Genomic DNA, 19,520 nt, shown 5'->3' with positions numbered 1-19,520 from the left:
ATCCTAATGAAAGGTACCTAAATATGATGAAAATATAATAATTTAGTAACAAAATTATGGGAACTACATCAGAAAACTATTGAAATCAGGCCGCCCAGAACGCATAGATGTCACTAAGAATCACGTTGAAAAGAACTCTGCCTTCTGCCGTCACTGCCGTCCGCCACATCTACTCCACTAGATATGAGTTCAAATGGTGACGGGCTGTTTTGTTTTGGGCAACAACCCTTTATCCTTGAAAAATCTAATTGCTTCTTTATAAGTCCTTGTCAAATTCCAAATCTTCATTTCAACATCCATGGTTAGACAGTATCCTCTATGACCTGCTCTACTCCCCCCCCCCCTTAATGTGCAAATGTATAGCCCAAATTATGTAAGTCCAATGCTTTTTGTCACCCATCACTTGTCTTTGTGGCTATGAAACCGGTTTTTTTTTTTCAGATATTACAGAGCGTAAATTCTTGAGTGTGTTTCGTGTAATATACAAGTGCCATGTATTTTTCTGTTTTCAACATATCTTTATGTTTATTTCTACCTAATAGCTAAATAATTCCCTAATGATTTCAATTTCATTGAACTTCGATTTCACGTTTTTGTGTGTCGGAATCAAATAAATTTATCGTGAAAAAGTATTTTCAAGGCCAATTGAAGTGTAATTGGCCCTGCACAGGGGGCAATTTGTACCAAAAAATCAATGCTTGTTTTTAAATGATATTAAGAAAACAAAAGTTAATGCAAAAGTGATGAGGATTTCAGTTTGGAAATTGCCGTGAGTTGAGAAGCAGTGAGGAAGTAATGGAATCTTGTCTGCTACAGTCTTATACTGGTGAATTAGGACTAGACGAAATTTTTCGCAGAAAATCACGCTGCATACGGAATATTTTTTATCAACAGATAGCTGCTGAAAATGACCCAGATTTGATAGAATTTATCCGTTCTCTTTACATTTATTCTGTGAGCTTTTTTCCTACGAGAGTTATAGATATGTCAGCATCGAATATTGACAATATTTACTCATCCCTTGATTCCACAATTTTTATTCCCAGTGATTCTTGCTCTAATTTCGGATTTGTCTGATCTCGGATTTTTCGTTATTTCTCACACGAAAATTTGATGAAATTAAAAGTCACTGCGGAATGGGGATTGGAGTAGATTGTAGATTCGAGTTATTACTCTCTACAAGAAGGGAGATGGAATAGGCGGAGAAAGCTTTGAAAAGACACTTGATGTCATTTCTTAGTTTGATAAATTAAAGGTTGGCAGGAAATTACAAAAAAATAACAGAAATCCAAGATATCCTTCTCGGAAAAAAGCGAAATTTTGTATTTATGTTGATAGGGGCTTGAAACCTCCACAATAGAAGGCCTACACATGTTTAACCTGAGAATGTAGTTCTGTCCAAAATCCTTTTTTGGGGCTGGGTGGAGGGCCGTGTCCAAAATATACATGGGGAAAAGCTAGAGATCGTTAGTGAGTAAAACATACGAATAATAGTATTTTATATAGCCTAGTAGAGTAAACTGTAAGTAAACAATATAACGGTACTTGGTAAAATCATTAAATTGCGGTGCTTCGAACAGAAATTTTACTCAATCATTTTTATTTTTTACCAACAGACCAAATGTATTAGGGGAGGGGTAAACCCCTTGTATATTCTAAACATTATTTTGGTTTCAGAGCAGGGCAATCAATAGAATGGGCTATAGCTGCTTTGTTAGTTTGAATTAATTATTCCTTTGGTATTATCATCATGTTGCTTCATGTTTTATGACATCAAAAGTTTTTAACACGATAGATCACCAGCTTCTTATTGATACAATGGAAAATTCTGGGGGAAAAAGATAACCACTTTTTACTCATAAATTTTTGACCAGAAAAATTAAATTGGTTTATTCAAATCTGATAAACGTCAAGAGTATTGGTGTTCCATAGGGCTCCATCCATTGTAACAGACCGAAAAAACGGCCCCCTAATGCAGATAATTAAATTATCAACAACAAAAAACCTCAAGTTAGGGGCAACATCAGAAACACCAAGTAAAAGACATAACAACAATGGTTAGGAATAAATCCAGTAACTTCTCAATAAATTTAATAGCTAAACACAGTACTCAGTTGATTTATCAGATCAGCTGAGATTAAAAACGCACGTACTGTATTTTAAACATTAGAGGACCATCGTAAGCTTGCAAAAAATCTTTGTACGTGACGTAGATATTTCTAAAGCGTTCAATGTTATGTTACATAATAACGCTCTCTGTCGTTAGAAGATAAGAGTAACCTCATTCTGTCTATGAGAACATTTTCTAGGGGACAATCTTCATACAGAATTTACGCTGCGGGGTCACAAGGTTCAATCCGTAGTCTCGTAATATTTAACAGCACAATCATAACTGCTAAACGGTATTTACCCACCAGTATTCCACTATTCCGAGATTTTCCGTGGTTCCTGAATTCCCCAGAACAAAATAGGGTTCTCCAAAAAAGGACGGGCGATCGACCTTCTAAGGCAGAATTAGGGTGGGTCAACGGGATATGCTTAACCAAGAATCTATTAAATACCTTTGGTTACCCCTTGGTCCGGCAGCTGAAGCTACGAGAAGATTGATACTGCCGGCTGTAATCCATATATTTTGCACAATCTTTTTTCTTTCTTTTTTTTTGTTGCTTTTTGGAAGACTTTGATGAAAACAGTCAAATGTATCTAAGGAACTGGACTTTAGCAACTTCTGGCCAAGTTGATGATCTCGCCAATAAGCCGATGCAAGGGAAGACGAGTTCGAAGTTGTAGTTTCATGCTTTAAACAAGCATTCTTCGAATTGAAAAAAAATATATTACTATTTTTCCTTTTTTTTTCAGGGGGCCATTCAGAACAATATCAGGGAATTCTCCCAATATTAGGGAGATTCATCCTACTACTCCCCCTCCTGTTCGCAAGTATGATTCCTTATATTGCTTCCTGTTACCTTCATCTTTTAATAATGATGGACTGCTTTTCAGAGTGAAAGGTCGTTTTAATATGCTAACCCTTGATAAACCGTATTATATAATGTTCAAGACTCATGTGTTTTTCGTCTTTCCATTTTGGAGGATCCTAACTAACAGCAAAAAAAGCGCACCCATAAATATATTTTCCTATCTTGCAAATATTTCATTGCAATCCCATTACGATTCAAAAACAGGTATATTGTCAAAAAACAGAATATTTGATATCAATACGGAACGAGTCAGCAATATGATCAATTTTTTCGGCGAATTTTATCCTCAACTGTCTCGTTTGATGAATAAATAGCGTTGTCGCCATACTTTTAAGGCCCATTCACAACGATTTTTCACTAATATTGAAACTCAGTCCGTTCCGAAACCCAGCATTAACTGATGCTAGTGATTAGATTCTACAATTCGCAATGGATTATTGAAACACTGAAATCAAATATTACAGTATTTATCTTATATCTTATCGCAGATCTCATATAGGCTAGTCCTTGTTTATCTTATCGTACAAATGTTCTTGAGCTCTGAAAAGCTCCAGAAGCTTCCCCCAATATTTCATTTCTTTCTTATTCCACTTTCCCTTTTGTTGATTATTTCTTGTTTGCAGTTTTTTCTTCATCTGGATAAGGTACGAGGTCGAGGCCGAAGGCCTCGACCGAGTCCGTTTATTTTGAATTGAAGTTATCAAGTATCGGGTACTAGACAATTGGAAAATCCTATGAAAAATTCTGATTGGCCTGGCCTTAAATAAGTTCAAATCGATCGAGCATCAATCCAGTTCAGGACGGTAACTAAATCTCTCAAGTAAATGAGTTTGGTTAAAAATGATTCCCAAAACTAGTGCTAGATAAATGTTATAACGAGTATTATGAGTGTATTTATGAGTTACGAGCATTATTAGTGTAATTGAGAGCTATTTATTATGATATTCATTTATTACGAGATCGACGTTCTCCTCAGAAGTGTTGTTGCGTTATTTTTCATTTTCATTTTTATCGTCTAACATTGATTTATCTCTTATGTTTTGTTTTAATTTATTATAAGCATAATTGTGAGCTATTTACTATGAAATTCGTTTTTTATTATGTCGAAATTCTCCTCAAAAGCATTAATTTGTTAATTTTTCATTTTATTTTTATTTTTCCGTCTTAGTTACCTACAGTCAATCTTCATTGCTACACTGAGACATCTTTGAAATTTCCAAATTGTTTTGGAGACTACTCCAAACTCATCTTCAAGTGGCACTCATCTTGTCTATAATCGATTATATGTGTGGCAAAGAATTTTGGTCCGGAAGCCAAAACGGGATACCGTTCGGGTGGAAACGGTTAGGGTTTTATTGCTACTACACGAACTTGACAATATTTTATTGTCAATTTTTTATTAATATTTTACTGTCAAATTTTATTCAAGATTTTTAGTCTAATTGTAAGCTATTTATTATTAGACGGTATCAATGTTCCCCTCATGAGTGTTATTTTGCTACTTTTCAGTTTTTATGCTCGTTTATATCTTATGCTCCTCTGTCTACATTCACGTATGTGTACAAAGAAAAAGTACCTTATTATATGTTAATACATAATTAATTAATTACTAACATAAGGGTGATAATAAATTAGTTACTTACAGTCAATCCTCATTCCTACACTGAGACACCTTTGTAATCTGCAAAACTGACATCTATTTCGTTGAAAGCGGTCAACTGGGCAAACTTTTTGAAATTGGCAGACATATTTCACAGCTTTCATGATAGATCTTTTGAAAAAACCTTTACATCCTTCACAGGAAACCACACCATAGTGTCTTCCTAATAAGAAAAAATATATAATAGTGTCTTCCTAAAAAGAAAAAATACACCATAGCGTCTTCCTAAAAAGAAAAAAGAAACATATAGTTGGTTAGTTATATCCAAAAAAAAAAAATTTAATTGAAATAAAAAATAATGTTGGACAATTCGCAAGATTTTTCCCGCGATAAAAATTATTTCAAAATTATACATATCATATGTAATTTTGTCTCCCAGAGGGAGTGGCCCTACTACTCCTTATGGTTGCTTATGACTTTTACTAATCTTTAGAAGAAATATATAAACAAATATTGTCGAAGTTGAAACCATACAAATATGGTGCGGCCACACATTTCAAACTGATAGAGAACAAAACGAATTTTAAATTGTATTTTTTTAACTTCCTTTTTCCAAAGACACGTAGGCTTTACAAGGGGGGGGGGGGGCTTCAGGCCCTTGTACCTCCCAAATCTCGAGATTTTCCTGAATAATTTCGCATAGTATTCTCATGTAATTCGCCCAAATTTGCGTTTTTTTTTTTATTTCCCTTCCTATCCCCAAACCCACCAAAATCAATGTATGTACACATTTCTCCACCGTTTCCTTTTCTTGATTAATGATTTGTTTGTTTTTCCCTAAATAATTAAAACAAATTGAAACTCAAAATAAGGCTTTCAGCATGAGGACACACCCTATCCCCATGAACGCCAAAAAAGTGGGTCCAAGGGAATGTTGGGAGAAAGGACCATAAAACTATTGGGAAAGGGGAGACGAATAGAGCTTTACTCTGAGACTGAGCTCTCTGCACATTTGCCCACCTCTCCCTTGTCCTCAGATCTGTTTAAAACTACGTCATTTACAAAGTAATTAAATGTTTTACGGCTACACCTATTCATTTGGATAATTGCCCCTCCTCCCCTTAGCAAAACTTCCTGGTGACGTCTCTGCTCCCTCCCATACCGACCTATAGGATTAAAACAATGGGCTTTCGCGGCTAAAGCTGAACTTTTTGCTGCACTAAACCCACCCGTCCTCTGAAAAATAATAACAACGTATATAATGCATTTGATTATGCAGGGCAAAGAAACCACTTATTAAGAGCGCATGCATTCATCAGAGGCATTATCTTGAGAATCAAGAAAAACAGGTCTGCCCAGTCCAAAAAATGCATACTTGAATTGTGAATACCTGCTAGGCAAGTATACTAAATTAATTACATCTAAACTAAACTAATTACAGAGGATTCTACAAGCTAATTCTTAAGTACGTGATGTAGCTCTTGTGATCACCGGAGAGCAAAAGGGAGTAACCGACAATCACCACTTCCAAAATGATAAAAATCTAAAGGGCCGGTGTCCGGTTTTGTCAGAAGATAAGATGCTGCGCAGAAAACTAAATTGTTCTTTCAAAAGATTTTATCTCAGAAGGTCCATCGGATCAGTCCTCCCTGAAAATAAAACAGTATCAATAATCATCATCCTATTTCCTCTTTTTGAAAAATATTGCCACTGAACATCCCCACCTTCTCCCTCCTTCGCCCCGACGGCCGGAATTAAAGCTTTGACGCTCCTAAACCCAAGCGTTTTTGCGATATTTTCGGGGAAGTCCCCGAAAATTTTGGGAAAGTGGAAGAACTGAACAGAACGCAACTGATGAGCCAAAGGAATGAAAGAGAGAGGTGATATCGAACTCTCAGCTGCCATTCTTTGGGAGAAATCTGACAATTTGTAAGTGGCCACGGAACTTCAGTACTGTTTTAAAATCACTTTTCTGTGAATAGGCTGCATGGCAGTGGAGTGTATCTGGCAAGTTGACGATAAATAACATTGGTCCAGTTTTAGACAAGAAAAAAAATCACTCGGTGATAATTTATTGCGCCCCGAGGCCCGGGCCTAGTGGGGCCATTGGTAAATCCTGGCCTGTTCACCCCTCCTCCCTGAGATTTTAGATTTTTACGATTTTTTCCATGACTCCTTATTCTCCATACAAAGTTACTCTTTTTTTTAGTTTTTAATTTGTGCCCCTTCCCTTTTGAACTTTTTTTTCTACGTAAGACCTCGAAAGAAGCCTTATATTTAAATATAATATAGGTTTCCTCAAAAGTGACCGTGTAAGCATAATCAAGGCATGAAATAATCCCATTCTGCACTTATCTCAAAATCTACTTTTCCAGCAGAAAAGCGACACATTACTAGTCGTTTGGTTTATGAATGAATATCTAATCATGTGAGTTATATTAAAATCTTGTGAGTCGAAGTGAAACCGAGAATTCGGATAAAAAAAAAGCATTTTTAGCCATTTTTTTTTCTGCAGCTGAGATTTTGACTGATTAGCCACTAATTTTACTGAAAACCATTTACAAGAAAACGGAAACATAATTCACATATACAAAAAAATATAAAAAATTGTATATGAAATAAAAACAACTTTTGAATAGGTTGCAATGGGTTTTTACTTAGTACCAGGGCCGTATCCACGATTTTTTTTTCAAGGAGGGGGTGGTTACAAAATAATTTTTTAGAGGGGGGGGGAGGGTTAAAAACTTTAAAAACATCAAAAATTTGTTTACATTCAATTTTGTTACGTTTTTACGAGTCGGACAAAAATTTCGGGAAGGGGGGGTTCAAACCCCGTAACCCCCCTGGATACGGCCTTGCTGAGTAGGCCTACACTTTACTTACTTCCTTTTACTTGTTGCGGGACCAGACGCAGACGCCTCACCCGGCATCTAGAAGACTACACTTTACTAGCCAACAAAAACAACGATAGCCTAATATATACGAGGTCTTTGAACAGGCAAAAATGAAACTGCACTTCAGCAAGCTTTTTGTTATCAGCCGAAAAAATCAAAGATTAAAACCAGCAAAAGGGGGCAAGAGGTTATGTTTTAGGTTGATTCAGGGAGGTCATACAGACGTGAAGGCAGCAACAGCGGTATGAAAGTAACCTTAGACGCAGGGGCATTTCGGAATGCGTATCTTCGACAAATATTGCGAAATCTATTGAATCAGAGACTTGGCTAAGTTTGTACATGCAAAAAGCAGGTTCTAATAAATTCTTACTATATAAGATCTGAAGAGGCAAAGAAAAAAGTTATTGTCTGAGGTCATTGCGTACCTGTTAAGCAATATATAGCTTTCAGTTTAACGAAGGTAAACACAGTGGAAATAGAAACGTAAATTGCTGATAGCGCAGTAATTTTTTTTTTTCTTTTTCTTTTTTTGGGGTGGGGTGGGGGTGGAGGCTTTTGATGGTTGTAACTCAGTTAACTGGTAGTTACGGACTACTGGATTTCTTTTTGCGGCAATACGACGTGTCAAACTCGCCTTCGTCGCGTCGAACCCTTGGGACGGCTAGATAAGCTTCACTAACATATTTCTGGTAGCATTACATCCCTTAGAAGGGGGGGGTGAATACTAGAAAAGGCGCATTTTGTCACAATATTTCAATTCCCTCATGAGGGGGCCATTGTGTTCAGTTACGATGTTTGTTTTTGAGGGTGTAATCGGAGCCGACACTTTTTCGTAACTAATTTATTAACACCCTTCGCGACGTGCATGATTTCATGATTATAAACAAGCTCAAATTTGGTGGCGACAATACATTATCACTAATAGCTGTAAAAAAAAAGGTCCAATCAAAGATAACCGTTAACTATACATAACCAAAAATAACAATCGTTAATACTTCCATATATATATATATATATATATATATATATATATATATATATATATATATATATATATATATATATATATATATATAGACAAAAATCTGACTCGGCGCTATAACCTAGCCGACCCAAATCTAGCTGTTGAGAAACTTATCAGCCGGCAAAAAATGAAACCAGTAATTTTAAAAAACGAGTGGGCGAGTTTGCTTGTTTAATTAATTTACTTGTTTCCCTTTTTTTTTTTTTTTTTTCTTCTTTTTTTTTCTTCCAGAAGTTGTTATTTTTTGCTGTTATTTTTGAAGAAGTTATTGTTTTTGTTGTTATTTTTTTAGTATGTTTTCGTTCTGTTTCCTCTTTTCGTATATTTCTATATACTCTCTCAATGTACATTTATTGTATACGATGGGTTTTTAATATATTATTATTAAATGCATAATTACAGATGTATATCTGTATATATATATATATATATATATATATATATATATATATATATATATATATATATATATATATATATATATATATATATATATATATATATATATATATATATATATATATATATATATATATATATATATATATATATATATATATATATATATATATATATATATATATATATATATATATATATATATATATATATAGTATATATACGGCACTTGTGCACTAAATGGTACACACGAAAAAAGTCAAATTTGGTTAATGCTAATCAAAAAAAAAGGGATGAATATATAGTAGTTTAGAAAAAAATTTGGGCTATATATTTGGACATTGGGGGGGGGGGCGGGGGGTAAAGCATACCATATATTAAATATGTAACCTAACCTAGGTACCTCCCCCCCCCTAAATCCCGAAAAACAACAGTTTCAATATTGTAATCGCAATGAAAACCACACTTTGCATTCCATTTCTGTATTGCTAAATCTCGTTTGCGGGTTTCGCAAAAACGAAAATTTGGTTTTATTACATGAAATACCTATTTTACCTAAGAGATGACACAGTTGGTTTATTTTTGGCTTATATTAATAATTGTCTGTAATACAAATAATTATATTTCTACACGAGTATTTATTTACCATAGAAGCGAAAACCATGTGTTTAATTATTATACCAACTAATTTGACTTGACAAGGCTTTAAAAAAAAAACTGCAAAATTTGCGAAACATAATCAGAAGCACAATAATTCTCAAAAGGTTATTCAAAAACCACATTTATCGTAACAAAGAGCTACATGCCGTTATCGGTGCCTCACCTGTCCATCGTAACCTTATACCATTGATATAAACTGGACTTAAAATCGTTTTTACCTGACATAATTAGCTATAAAAAAAAACCGCAAAGGAGGAATCAGGAAATTTTGATGTTCTAATATTTACTGCATTTCCAGATAGGAAATTTTCAATTATCACAGTTTTTTTCTAGAGAGATCACTTAAGCCTAGAGTTTGTACCTGCCTGGCTCGTTTTAATACTTAACCACATCAGGGTAATTTTTGGCGTTAAATAGGGCAATTATTTTATCCTTACAGATTCTTTAGATACTTTCGCCATCTATTTCGTCAGTTAAATAGGCAGCATTACATGTTCCACTTACCCTTTGTCTGTTACGATAATTTTAACGCAATACGGCTCACGGAAAATGGATGAAGAGAAATCGCTAAAATTTACACAAAGAAACGGTTCATTGCAGCCGTTGAAGCACAAAAACTAGCATAATACAATCAAACAGCACATGTATAGGAATAGGCTAAATCAAGTTCTGAGAGCCAAGAAAAAACATTCTAACAGCTAGCCTTTATAGGGCTTGGCTAGTTATGCCTAATTAATGATTAATTGTTATATTTTATGTTTATTTCACCGGAAATGCCCTCCCAGGTCATTCGAAATGTTTCTTAGAATGGCCCTCATGCCCTTTACATATATCGGAAATTAAATAAAAAAAAAACAAGTTTTTTAACTGAAAGTAAGGAGCGACATTAAAACGAACAGAAATTATTCCGTATATGAAAGGGGCTGTCCCCTCCAAAACACCTCGCTCTTTACGCTAGTGTTTTATTGTTTTAGAAAATAAAGTTGTGAGACAGAGTCAAAGTTCAGCGTAAACAGCGAGGCGTTTTGGAGCGGACAGTCCCTTTCATATACGGAATAATTTCTGTTTGTTTTAAGTTTTAATATCGCTCCCTACTTTCAGTTTAAAAAAAAAACTTGTTTTTTTTATTTCTGAAAGTTTTTGAATTAATGTAGCTTTGATTTTTGATTAAAACGAAATTTGCGGATTAATTTTACTTTTTTTTGGCTAAATGGCTTTCTCGAAATTTTGATCTGACGTAACTTACGAATTAACTTACGTAACGAACTTCTATATTCGTATATTTTTGTTACGTATCTTACGGGGTTTACCCCATGGTCAATCCCTCGCTATTTACGCTAAAGTTCAAATTTTGTTCCGATTCTTTCAGAATGACCTCTTAATCACGAAGACCGTTAATTAGAATAAATAGCTCTGATGAAAGTACAATAAAAAATCTTTAGCGTAAAGAGCGAGGTAATGACAAGGGGGTGAACCCAATCATATGCGCAATAATTTCTGTTCGTTTTAAGTTTTAGTGTTGCTCCTTATTTTCAGCTAAATTTTTTTTTATTTTATTTAATATCTGACTTAATATCTGACCGTTTTTTTTAAATAATGCTGGGAAATCCGGCGCCCCCTTTATAGCAATGTCCCTTCCTCCATGAAAACTTCCTCCATTGAAAGATCTGTAACCCCCAACCCATCCCCCCAACTACCAGAAAAAATCCCCCCTGAAAAATTCTGTATACTTCACAATAACAAATACAATGTGTAAACATTGGGCAAAGTTCACAACTTGCAGAGCTTCCCCCGGGGACTGTGGGGGATTAAGTCATCCTCAAAGACATAGTCATTATATTTTTCGACCATGCTGAACAAAATGCCTATCTCAAAATTATCATCGGGTGATTTTGGGAAAAAATGAGCGTGAGAGGGGGCCTAGTTGCCCTCTATTTTTTTGGTCACTTAAAAAAGGCCCTAGAACTTTTAATTTTTGTTCGAATGAGCCCTCCGGCGGTTTTCTAGGACCACTGGATTGATACGATCACCCCTAGAAAAAAACCCCACAAAAAAAAATAAATAAACACGCATCCGTGATCTTTCTTCTGGCAAAAAATAAACAATTCCACATTTTTGCTGATAGGAGCTTGAAACTACTATAGGAGGGTTCTCTGATCCGCTGAATCTGAAGGCGTGATTTTCATTAAAGATCCATGACTTTTAGGGAGTGTGTCCCCCTTTTTCGAAAATAAGGCAAATTTTCTCAGGCGCGTAACTTTTGATGGGTAAGGCTAAACTTGATGAAACTAATATATTTGAAATCAGCATAAAGATCGAATTCTTTTTATGCATCTATTGATTTCAAAATTCTGTTTTTTATAGTTTCGGTTACTATTGAGCCGGATCGCTCCTTACTTACAGTTCGTTGCCACGAACTGTTTGATTAATAGAATACTTCTGAAAAATATAATTATTTTTTCAATTACCTCAGTTGTATGATTCCTAACAGTTTTCAATTAAAAATAACAGACGCCTTTTTTAAGGACTCAGCAGAAATATTTCGACGCAGCCGTTAAAATGTTAGAACGCATGAACTTGCAGCAAAATACGAATGAAACCTGACGGAGCTGTACGCAGAGAAGATCCCCAGGTCAACGTGGATCGAGAGGATCAAAGCGTGATTGAACATGCATTGCCATGTTAATCTTTCCTTTTAGAAACTGACGGTTGTGACCTCTCTTACGCCCGGGACAGAACCTTGATTAACGCCCATCTGTCTACCAAAAATTTTCAGGTCAAATTTGAACAAAATTTTCTTTTATTAACAAAATTTGTATTTATTTAAATCTGATTTCTCTTACTGTATATGGGAAAAGATATGGGAAAATGAAAATTTCGGAGTCAATTTGCTTATACTTGCTGTCAACTGCACCCTCTACATTATCTTAATAAAAATAAAATTCCGAAAATTACAAATGATTGTAAATGTTAAATTATTTATTTGTAATTGTGTGCCCCTAAAATTTCTGAGCCCAGGGCAAGTGCCTCCTCTGTCTCTCCTAAAACCACTCCTGCTTTTAGAACAGCCTAGCAACGGTTTTTAAAAGCTATCTCACAAGGGTGAAAATGTCAGATATGACCTTTAGTCGTAGCAGCGACGAAAAAGTAGACCAACTAACGAAGCTGCGACAAAACAACTTTTTACAACTTAGCGTAAAAATCCAATTTTTCAATCGCCAGATTCATTTGACGTTTTGGCGGTAAAACTCAAAACGAAAACGCGGCATAACTTCAGCTTCTTCTTTAAATACTTTTTTGCATCAACTTCAAATGGGTGACAAGCAATGCTTTCATTTATAAAAACAGAATACCCTAAATCCAATACAATGATGAGTTCTATTACTAGCAAATAGCAACTCCCTGCAGCACCAAGAACCCAAATTCGTATTGAATTTAACGCCGGTTCGACGTTGTTTTCAATCTAAATGTTATTTCAAAGAATAAAAATATATTATATTAAGATACAATTTTATAAATTAAACATATCCCAATCTTTAAAATATCAAAACTTTGATACAGGTGAATAAGGTAGTCCTAATTTCCCGTAACATTTTATTCTCTGGAGAGTTTCTATATTATGGTGGCCGTTCGGACGTGTATTATGGTGGCAGTTCGACCGTGTATTTTGGTGCCTGTCCGGTGTAGTATGGCAATTCAAAAGGCGTTATGGCAATATGTTGGTTAAGGCAGCGAGAAGAATACTTTTTTTAGCATTTGACTATTATTAACAATTGTTTGTTTATGTAAATAATATCTTTTGTCATCAAAGATACGTTCAAAACCATTTTGATATCAAAATTCATGTTTTTTTTATTATTTTTAAGCGAAAAACCAAGTTGCTAATTAAGTCCTAATTTCTAGTAACATTTTATTCTCTGAAGAGTTTTTATATAAACCTTTTTCAGGTTGGTATAAAAAATGACGTCGTTTTCGCTTGTTGTTAGATTTTGTCCGTTGATTTTTGAATTAAAATCAACTTGCCATCAAGCCACTGACCAATTGGAGAGCCAGAGGCAAAGCTGGCATAAGCCTTTTTCAGGATTAAAATCAAGAAATGATGCCATTTTTTAATTAAAATCAAGTTACCATCAAGCCATTGGCCAATTGGAGAGCCAGAGGCAAAGCAGGCATAAGGCTTTCTCAGGATTGTAAAAAAAAAATGATGTCATTTTCACTTGGTGTTAGATTTTGTCAACTCATCCATCCATCCATCCTAGGGTAGACCTAAGGTAAATAGTAGGGGTCGGCACCGTTTCTGTTTTTGGCCAAAACAGAAACGGTAAAAAACGGCAATGAAAAAACGGAACAGAAACGAAAACGGTGAAAAAAAAAACGGAAATCCGTTTATGTTTTTCCGTTTTTTTACCGAAAAACAGAAACGACATTTTTTTACTTAAAAAACGGTCTTTTTAAAAGATATTTCTGTTTTTTTTTTAAGTTTCTTTTGATTTAAGAGTGTAAAGTGAATATTTATTGATATATATTAATAAAATATACCAAATATACAAAAAGACCAAATATATGAAAAGACCACATAGATTAAAATTTATCACTTAAAAACATTCGGAGTTCAAGTGACTTTGCAGTCATTCGTGAGCACTGCTTTCGCGTAAAGTACCCAGTAATACTAAATGCACTCTCACTGGGTACTGAAGTTGCAGGGACTGATAGATTAATACATCCAATTTCACTTAACTCCGGGTAAGTGTAAAAGTAATCAGACCAAAATTCTAGTGGATCAGAATTATTTTGTCCTGATCTTCGTCTCTCGCTCAAAATCACAGGAACTCTCTCCTCATATGCCCTGATAATATTTGCTGCCACTCGGTCAATGCTCATACTGTTGGCATTTTGCCTCGTAGAGTTCATCCGTAACCCAGTCGTGTCGAGAAACTTAGACAACAAGCTGTGTTCTTGATCAACAGTCTCTGGTGACCCTTTTCGGTTAGTCCCTGCCTTAGTAGGAGTCACGTCAATAGGGAAAGATTTTGAGTTCAATTGGATTGGATCGAGTTCTTCTGTGCTTCTCTGCTCGGAGATGAATTGCTGGAGAAGCGAGGAGATGGACTGACGAGCTGACTCTGTCTACACGTGTCATTTTTTCATAAATTGCAGGGTCCAAAAAGCCAGCTCTTGTCAAGAGCATCATATCAAACTTAGGACTGGCTGAAAAGTATCTCCTGAGCTGAACAACTAGAAGTTCCTTCAGCCCATTGATTGACTCAGCCATAATACTAGTTTCTGGAGTCTGACAAAACAGCAGTAATCCCTTGATCGTCAGCGCAACTTCGCTTGCCAAAACATAATTGGATCCACTAGCTATCACTGTTGTCTGTTTGAACGGGCGAAGAACCTCAATGACAGCTTCCACAATGGACCACTCATTGCTGTGATGTTCGAGCTCTCTAATCTTAGCGTCACGTAGATTTTGGTTGAAGAAGTCGCACATTGGCTCTTTTCGGGGACAATACATTTCTATCATTGTGAGTGTGCTGTTCCATCGAACATTCATGTCTTTTGTGATGGATGGACTAAGATTATATGTCTTGCAGATAGCTTCAAAAAGATCGTTGAATTTGGAAGATACTTTCAGGATTCTAACCAGCTTTCTTATTTTTACCAGTGCTGGTCCCAGCGTCAATACTTCACTAGAGACTCCTCTTTGTCTAGGTATTGAGGTCTCACTATCGCTGTCAAGGTCTGGATCATTTAATTCTGAGCTACTATCATCATCATTACTGCAGTCGGTATACCCAATTTCTTCAATGTCATCATCTCCTACAATCACGTCAGGAAAGTTATCTTGTTCAGCAGTATCAACGTTGTCATCAGATTCTGAACTGGATCCTGAATCATTTAGGAGGGGAACACTCACTAAATCTGCCTGGTTTCTGCATTCCCACAGCTTAAGCACATTAGTCACCACATTATGCAGGTTGTGTGCAAAGCATGAGCTTCGCATAATTTCACCGTCTCTGAGAGCCTTTACTATATTAGCTCCCGAATCAGTAATTATAAAGTAGACTTTCCGTAGAATTCTGAACTTCTGGAGGCTACTACGGATTGCACGAAGAATGTTGGCGCTAGTGTGAGCAACTTTTAGTCTCTTAAACTCAAGAGTTCTATGCACCAAAGTTAGCTTGCCATCAGTGCTTTTCATCACATAATGAGCTGTAATACCTAGAAAGCCAGACCCCGTTCTTGAAGACCAGCAGTCTTGTGTCAAATTCACTTTCCGGGCTTTCTGGAGTTTAGCTTTGAGCTGCTTAACCTTGCTTTTCTTTGCTGTAACTAGATGTCTTGCAAGAGTACGAGCTGACGGGCCATTAATACCTTCTGTAAGTTTAGAGATTAGAGCTTTTACTCATGGTTTTTCAAATATTGAAATAGGAAGCTTGTCAATGCAAACTGTTTTTCCACACAACTTTTTCAGCTTCAGCTGCTGCTGCTTTGTTGACTTCAAAAAATTTCTTATATCCCTTTTCTTTCCAGTGCCTTCAAATCGAGTTGGGTTAGTTTCACATGAGGTGCTCGGCATGCTGAGCTGAGATAAGACTGTAGAATGTGACTTCTTTGGAACAGTACTTGGTTTAGGTTGTTCAGCAATTTTGTGTTTAGCCATAAGGTGATTTTAAACGATGTTCCAGACCCCTTTGTTGACTTCACATCTTTTTTGCAGTAATTGCAGGTAATTACAGCTGCTCCCTTATTCCTGGTCCTATGTTGCTCCCAGAACTTGACTTTCTGTAATGGCGGGCCCTCTCCAAGTTCTGAGTCAGAACCTGATGAAATAATAGATGCCAGATTTGATGCCATTTATGACAGCATGTGTATCGGTACCTGCAAAGCATACCATTACTAAGTGCATGGAGCAGTGCAGTTCTAGTTACTCCTGTTATTGCAAATAAGAGTATGAAAGAAGAACAATTCAAGGAAAAAAGACACTTCTCTGTAGGACAGAGCATAATTTTATTCCATAAGCAAGTATCTTTTTTCTGTATTTGTGAATACTCCTCATATGGTATATTAAGGGAAATAAAAGTATAATATTAATAATAGCAGGAAATGGTAAAGCGTAGGCCCAGGACTCTCTGATGTAGCTAGAAGATTTTATAATGCAGATAATAGATTGACTAATTAGACCATTGGAAATAAGCTGCTCCAAATATTTACTAAAGTATATGACATTTGCAGGGTAAAGAATATCGAGGCTATTCACATTTCCTTCCTGGGTGCTGCAAGTGAACATGTGTAAAATCAACATGTCATTTGGAAATTTTATACCCTCATGCTGAAGGGTAGAGCATCAACATCTTCAGCCTACTCCTTTATTTAACAGTCCCTTGATTATGAATTGCAATCAACTAATTCAATTATGTTGATGGGAGAAACCAGGGGTAAAGGTGCAGATTAGTTCCCCCTGATAAAACTACTTATTTCTTTCTGTATATTATTCAGTCAATTGGGCTGTAAAGTTGCACATATACTGTCCAGTAGGAACAGGATAAAAACAAATCTCTTACTGTTGCTGGGTTCCAACCTTTTACTTCTCGTAAGCCTAGTAAGCCCTGCAGCACTAGCAGAGGCAAAATCAGCAAGATTTGTTTAGTAGCTCCTATATCTGACCATTGGATGTCGAAGATTTTCTGTAGTTCCACTTCTACTAGTGCTACGGGGCTGACTAGGGTAATGAAAACTAAATGGTTGGAACTCACCTTGTATATCCTGGTTCTGTTGGCAGGGCCTCTGTGCCCTACACTACAGGGGGAACTAATCTGGGTGAAGGTGCAGTTTAGCAACCCCTGATAAAAACAACTTATTACTTACTGTATATTATTCAGTCAATTGGGCTGTAAATTTGCACAGATAGGGTTCAGTAGAAGCTGGATGTAAAGAAATCACTTTTTAGTGTATATCCTAGTTCTATTTACAGGGCCTCTGCACCCTACGCTACTGGGGTAGCTAATCTGCACCTTACCCAACCAGGTAACCATCTACTTTCAATGACTAACCAAAGGTTTAAATCCAAGTAGACTGCTTTAGATTAATTTTTACTATGGCGAATGTTTTCTTCAATAGCAAATCTTTTCTTCGGAAGACGTAAAGACAGCGCTTTTCGATAGATGACAAGTATCGCTAATCCAACAAAAGTCGCTAGGCTGCGCTTTGTTGATATTCTTAATCAAAACACGTAAAATTAATAAAAACGGGTTTAAAAAAACAGAAACGGCAAAAACGGCCAGAAAAAAAACAAAACAGAAACAGGAACGGTACTAAAAAAACGGCTACCTTTTTTCTGTTTTTTCCTTTTTCCCCCCAAAAAAAACAGAACAGAAAACGGTAGAAAAAAAAACAGAAACAGAAACAGAAACGGCGCCGGCCCCTAGTAAATAGCCATAGAACTAAGGGATGATCAAGATTTTTGGTATTTGATGTATTTTGAGAGAAAAAAAAGATTTAAGACAAACACATTATCAAAGCACCTTCTCTTTTGTTAAAAATCAAATACAAGGATTATTAAAAAATATACGGAATTTCTTAAGAACCAAATAGGATACGGGAAAACTGATTGAACCGATTAAGATTGCTAAAGTTAACCATGTAGGTTAAGGATATGTTTGAAAAATAAAAGATGTCACATAATGGCGGTTATTTTCACCATTTCAGCTAGTCATCTAAAAAACGAGAATGTATCTAATGCATATTATATTATTTAAAATCAAATGTTTATATTCAATATTACACTTTCTAGGACTAGGTTCTCCCCCTATATGCCCCTCTAGTTACGTCACTGGGTACTTCCGTATTATATGGTACACACTCGAGAATTTGGGTCACGTAGATGAGATAATAACCGGTTTTCGCGGTCTTTATACCAGAAAATTAGCTTCGGTTCGGTAGAAAACTAAATTGTAGCTATATTTTAATTAAATATTTAGTTGGTATTTTGGTTAGGTCAGGTATTAAATATGATGCGTTATGTGCGGCCCCGCTACCATAATTCTTTGCTGTAGTTTTCATAATCTTGTTATTAAAGTATTGTATTTTCATCATATTTTGGTTTATTTCATTAAAATTCACCAAACTTCACTTCTCGAGTATGTACCATATAATACGAAAGTGCCTGTATTAACATCAACCGTCTAGAAGCCATTCGACAACGTCCATAAAAACGAGAAAAATTCAAAAGGAATATTTATTACTGGTTCTGAATTTATTTCACTAGAAGTATGGTTAAAGACACAAATTATTGGTATTTCTTCGTACGTTTGAGCTTAGAGAGCTTTAATTTTTGTTATGTTATAAGTCAAATTAGCTTCTAAAGGAAGTTTTATTCTTTATTTTTTAGAGAATATCAATTTAACTGTACGAAGCTAAAAGTTACTGAAGCACTGGCGGGTCGAGGGGGCGGAGGGCCCTTTCAACATTTTTCTTTTCTTCTGTTTTTCACTCTTTTTAAAAGACAAATTTGTCAATTTGGTCAATTATTGGCCCCCTTATCATATTCCCCCCCAAGATTTTGCTTATTGGTGCCCATGTCAATTTCCCCCCCCAAAAAAAGCTCTAGATCCGCCCCTGTACTGAAGTGCTTTGATGGAAAACCCTCAAAAGACATAAAAAAACAGAAATTGTTCAGATCGACTTGTGAATGGCTCGCATTGAAAAAAAAACAAAAAACAAGCAACTTTCATGTCAATTGTCACAGAGTAAAAGAGTAATACCTATAAGTAATTTTCCCATTAGGCATTCTATCAACTGGTGACAGTAAAAATAAGTTTTTCAAAAGAAGAACTTGCCTAACACTGTATTTAATTACGCTTAGCAGGCATCTAGTACGCATCAACACAAAAGAACAAGCCTTAGGACAAAGCCTTGAACTTTTCCTACCGGTTTTATACCTTGCTGAATAGGAATTGTTTTGA

General features: G+C 35.6%; 1 protein-coding gene across 1 annotated transcript in view; it reads right to left on the bottom strand.

Annotated features, from left to right (window-relative positions):
* The window catches only part of LOC148950699 (retinoic acid receptor RXR-alpha-B-like), an 88,621-nt gene that overhangs the window by 36,107 nt on the left and 32,994 nt on the right, over positions 1 to 19,520 (bottom strand). The window contains exon 3 of the mRNA XM_089092574.1: positions 4,622 to 4,801. Coding sequence (XP_088948700.1) covers positions 4,622 to 4,801 — 180 coding nt within the window. The remainder of the gene's footprint in view (positions 1 to 4,621; positions 4,802 to 19,520) is intronic.

Source organism: Artemia sp. Qi Xiang Cuo, chromosome 7 (assembly GCF_049724085.1).
Source record: "Artemia sp. Qi Xiang Cuo chromosome 7, ASM4972408v1, whole genome shotgun sequence".
In the NCBI taxonomy this organism is placed as follows: Eukaryota; Metazoa; Arthropoda; class Branchiopoda; order Anostraca; family Artemiidae; genus Artemia; species Artemia sp. Qi Xiang Cuo.
The sequence above is the reverse complement of the archived record's forward strand: the minus strand, read 5'-3'. Positions and strand labels throughout refer to the sequence as shown.